Genomic DNA, 5,524 nt, shown 5'->3' with positions numbered 1-5,524 from the left:
ACCTCCTTCTCCATCCTGCTCAATGGTACCCCCGCCAAAACTTTTCAGCCTTCAAGAGGATTAAGACAGAGGGATCCCCTATCCCCCTACCTCTTCATTCTATGCGCTGAAGTTTTGTCAGGAATCTTTGTAAAAGCACAAAACAGCAGGTTGATATAAGGGATTAAGACAACACGGAATAGACCGGAGACCAACCACTTATTCTTTGCTAATGACGGCATTCTATTCACAAGAACCTCAGATTGGGAGATACAAGTAGTAAAAGAAGCCCTGAATTCTTACCAACTTGTTTCAGAACAACGTATAAACTTGAACAACTCGGAGATGTCTTTTAGCCGAAATGTGCAACTAACAGACATATTCTTATACAAGAGTAGATGGGGATAAAAGCCGTGGAAGGACACTTGAAGTACCTTGGACTCCCAACTTTTGTTGGAAGATCCAAGAAACAAGTTTTTGGATTCGTCCAAGATAGAGTGTGGAAGAAATTGAAGGGTTGGAAGGAAAAACTCCTCTCAAGAGTGAGAAAAGATGTGCTAATTAAGGCGGTGGTCCAATCAATACACACTTACATAATGGGTTATTTTCGATTACCAACAGGACTTTACAACCACATTGCATCAAGGATCAATAAATTCTATTGGGGATCAAAAGACGGCGAAAAGAAAATACACTGGATAAAATGGGATAAACTTTATCAGTCAAAACAAAACGGGGGATTGGGCTTTCGAGATATGGAGGCTTTCAATATGGATCTTTTAGCAAAGCAAGGGTGGAGGTTAATAAAGAACTCTGAGTCGTTGGCAGCCAGGACCCTCAGTAGCAGATATTATAATAGAAAAGACTTTCTGAGCTCAGACGTGGGTTTCTCCCCATGTTTCACATGGAGAAGTATATGGCAAGCAAAATGTGTGCTGGAAAAAGGGGAATGCTGGAGAATTAGAAATGGTGAAACAGTGAAGATTTGGAAAGACCCTTGGCTCCCTAAACAAAATGGATCAAAACCATGGTCGACCTCAACAACATTGAACCCAAATGCAAGAGTAGCAGAACTAATGTTAGAAGAAGAAAAGGAGTGGAACACAGATCTAATCAACCAGATCTTTCTACCCTTTGAGGCTCAGCAAATCCTAGACATTCCTATCCCTAGCTCTAACCAAGTGGACTGCTTCTATTAGAAAAAAGCTAGAGATGGTGAATTCTGAATAAAATTAGCCTACCATGAACTAAGAGCCAAAACCAGATCACAATCAGAGATTTTCAAAAGAGAACAAAGTGAAGAACAAACCTGAAAAGATGTTTGGAGAATAAAGACACCACCCAGAGCTTTGAACTTCCTCTGGAGACTCCTCCACAAGTCTCTCCCTACAAAAAAGAACCTGAACAGAAGGGGGATAAATTGCTCTTCTTTGTGCCCAAGATGCTGAATCTGAGGAACACATTCAGGGAATGTTAGTTCGCTAGAAAATTTTGGTTTGCATCTCCATTCACCCTGAGATCAGAAATGGGAATATTTTTAGATGTAAAAGAATGGGTCAAAAAAATAATGGAAAATATTCAGAGTGAAGAAAGGGGCATGTTTTGTACCTTGTTGCAGCAGTTGTGGAGAGCGAGAAATTCTCTTGTCTTTGAGAAAAAATCGGCACCGATTGAGGAAGAAGTTCAACAAGCTTGCATGTGCTTTGATGAATTTTGGAAAGCTCAGATGATAGAAAAAATGAAATGCCCAATAGAGAAGCCCCAATTCTCAGTGAACCAAAAGTGAAAATGCCCACCATCCAACATAACGAAGGTTAATGTAGACGCAGCGGTCCCACACGATATTAATAGAGGAGTTGGTGTTGTAATTAGAGATGAGATGGGAATCATAATGGTATCAGCAACCCAGGAAATACCTTATCCCCTTGAAGCACATGAAGCGGAAGCATATGCAGCATTTTGGGGGTTGAATTTTGCAAAAGACTGTTATTTCTCAAAGGTGATTCTTGAAAGTGACAACATGGAAGTAATGGGTGCCTTCAAATAGAGAAGGTGTTTTAGTTCTTGTTTTGGAACCTTTATCATTGATGCTATTTCATTTATTAAAAATTTTAGAATTGTGGAATTTAGTCATGTTAAGAGGGAAAGGAATAGAGTAGTACATGAATTAGCAATCTTAGCTTTTACCAATCCAAATTGCATGTGGATGGAAGATGCCCAAGGCATGTCCAGAATTTAGCTCTGTTAGATATTCTACCTTTTTCTGATTGAAATTCCATTTGTTTTTAAAAAAAGAGACTTTATGTGTGGTCAACCATTCTCAATTTTCATCAACCAAATCACAAATTAATCTAACACTTTTTTTTGGTGTTATAAGGGGCATAAAGCCCAGAAGAAAACAAAAGAAAGACTAGGTACAAATTATGCGGAGTAATTTGATCCCTCTCTCATGGAGGATTCTAATAAGTTCTCGGAGAGGAGAAATCCAAAACTAAAAACCTACTTCATTCTTTGAACTCTTTTTAGCCGGGCATTTTTTTTTGTTTTCCATGGTATCTCCCAATCCGGTAGGTTAAGGACTAATCCGCCGTGGTACTGAGCTCCATTTAAGGGTTTGTCGCTGGCCAATGGGTTGCTGCATGCACAAGGCGGGATTTAAATCCCCAACACTTGTTTAAGCGGACTAGTGAGCTAACCACTAGACCAACCTAACTTGATTTTTTAGCCAGGCAATCTACATACTCTAATTGCCCTCCCTATAAATTTTTGTACAAAACAAATTCTCCAATTGTAGTTATTCTATAAAATGACGTTTTGGGCTTTAGCTTGTACTATAGTCTGACATACTAATGGTAATTAACAAGGCCCAATAAAAAAGACCCACATGTTTCTTCTCATTTTAGCACAATAAAAAAAGACCCACATGCATGCAACAATCTATTGGTTAGTGACAAACCTTTAAATGGAGCTCAGTACTGCAATGAATTAGTCTTTGAGCTGCCGAACTAGGGGATACCGTGAAAAACCCAAAAAAAGACCTACATGTTTCTTCTCATCTTAGCATGTATCAATTTATACTTTTTTTTAGTTTAATTACTCTGCAAGTCCCTATAGTTTCACCAAATTTTTAATTAAGTTTTTATATTTTTTTCTTTTCAATTGAGTTCTTATATCATTTAATTTTTTTAATTAAGTCCCTATTAATGTTAAATATTAAACAAACATTAGTAAAATGTGAATTTACTTATTCACCCATATTCTATCCCTATATTCATTAATTATCTTCTAGGATTTCCTTTTTTAAAGTAGGTCAAAAGAGCAAGCCAAGGAAAGAAAGACTCTATCGAAAGGTGTCTCCTCATGAAATAAAAAGACTTTGTTGCATCAACAAAGCAAAGTGTAGTAGTAAAAAATACTTAAGCTCATCCATGTGTACTCACTTATCGGCTTTGAAGGGTGCTTCTGAGCTAAATCAATCCCGCACAGGTTCTTATATGTAACTTTACACTCAATGAAAAGAAAAAAAAAAAAGAAGAAAGAATTCTCTTTGCAATTCCAGAGAAAATTTTCAAACAATCCAATTCAGAACGATTTCAAGCAGACTAATCTCAAATAAACTACTTTTAATATTAGATTAATTGTTACGTCTAAAATCCAAACCGAATCCCTAATTTTTAATATAATCCCTAACATCTTCATTAGTCCTCTCCAAACCATAACCAATGCGCTGTGGCAACAACCCTCTGTGAACAAAAACCGAATCTCCAACAACCAAGACAGTTGCATTCTGCGACAAAAACCTACTTGAAATTGGACCATTAGGTCGCAGGGCCGCAACGCAGGCTTGAAACTTGTCGAAGAACTCTCTTCTCAAAACCCCCTCGTGTTTCGGCTTCTCAAAGAAGTAGAGGACCTTGTGCTCATCGCCGCGCGGTCAAGGACATCGTCAACCTGGACAACAGTGGCAGAGCCCGCTACGTAACGGTCAGAGGCGTCGATAAGACCGACGAGGCATAACGCCTGCTTCGTCTTCTCGAGGTCGCCGTGGAGATTGTTGACGGCGATCAGGCGGCTCGGAGAGGGTAGCCATATGGGTAATAGTGACAGGGAGCGGGAAATTGAAGGGTTAGGGTTTTGTAATGGCAGTATTGGGAGGAGGAAGAGGCCGCTAACTGAGAATGCCACCATCGTCTTCATCACAGCAATAACCCATTTCAGTAACTGCATTTGGAAGAAAGAAGATTAATTTAGAAGTGGAAGAGTTGTTGCTGTTATTCATGGAGAAGCGAGAGAGAATACTAAAGAAGAAAATGAAAGGTTTGAATTTCTTGAGTTTGTGAAAATGATGACACGTGTGATTTTGGGATTTAGAAAATATTGAGATGTTTTGAATTAGGTCTTTTATCTTTAACATTAAAATTTTTTTAATAGAATATTCTATTATTTTATATATTTTTGTGATGGTAAGGATTTAATTGAAAAAATTAAATAGTATAAAGATTCAATTAAAAAGAAAAAGATATATAGAGATCTAATTGTAAATTTTATGAAACATTTTCTAGGTAAAACTATAGGGACATGCAGAGTAACTAAACTTTTTTTTACCATGAGCAAGTGACTATTCTCTGCATAGACTCAAAGTCTCAAGGGAATGAATCCTGTCAATTTTTTTTTTAATTATTTGATAAAATATAATTTTTTATCATTTAATAATTTTTCTTACAAAAATGCTATTTATATATAAAAACTAGCCACCAAAATCAGCCACTATGTATTTATTTATAAATACATGTGTTGTTTAGTTTATTTTCAATGTGTATTTTATATTCCAACATGTATTTTATACTAATGGCTGATTTTGGTTATTAGTGTATATGCAATATAGTTAGTTTTCTTAATCTTACTTAAAAAATGTAAGGTGAGAAGTCATACTTTATCAAACAATTGAGAAGATCACCCACCATAATAACATTGTTGTTTCATACTTTATTCATAGTTATTAAAATCAAACCGATAATTGACCCAATTAAATTAATGAGTCATTGGATTAATAGTTCAATCAATGAGTTATTGGTCGAACTGTTTAATCTGATAAAATAATAAACAAACATATAGAATTGTAATCCAACTAAAATTAAATAATAAAAATAAATAAATATAATATTTTTTGATGACTCAATATACACTATTATTATTGAGAAATAAAAATAATATTTTACATTACTTAAATTTTTTCCTCAAAGATATAAACTTTTATTAATAGAAAAAAAGTACAGCTATCCATTACTACTAGGACCAAAGGAAAGAAAATAGGGTCATTATCCAAACAAAGCCTTCAGTAATTGAAGGTAAGGAATAGCGTTTCTTAAACAAAAAAAAAAGAGAACAATATTATCAAAGTTGGGTATAAAGGGAGTTTAGAAGTTACAACATTTCATTGTGGAGCTGGTGGATTGAAGAGAGAATTTCTGTCGGAGATCTCCATTTGTACTAAAAAATTCATGAATTTCGTTCTTTCCACAAGAACCAGAGAAGAATAACAAGA

At 35.7% G+C, this 5,524-nt stretch overlaps 1 protein-coding gene across 1 annotated transcript; it reads left to right on the top strand.

The window, feature by feature from the left end:
* Window positions 1-377: 377 nt before the first annotated feature.
* LOC130963224 (uncharacterized mitochondrial protein AtMg00310-like) lies at window positions 378-1,178 on the top strand. Its single transcript, XM_057889360.1, has one exon. The coding sequence runs from the start codon at window positions 378-380 to the stop codon at window positions 1,176-1,178; it is 801 nt and encodes a 266-aa protein (XP_057745343.1).
* Window positions 1,179-5,524: the final 4,346 nt, after the last annotated feature.

The sequence above is a fragment of the Arachis stenosperma genome, chromosome 2, assembly GCF_014773155.1.
Source record: "Arachis stenosperma cultivar V10309 chromosome 2, arast.V10309.gnm1.PFL2, whole genome shotgun sequence".
Lineage (NCBI taxonomy): Eukaryota > Viridiplantae > Streptophyta > Magnoliopsida > Fabales > Fabaceae > Arachis > Arachis stenosperma.
Note: the sequence above shows the minus strand (reverse complement) of the source record. Positions and strands in the feature narration are given on the sequence as shown.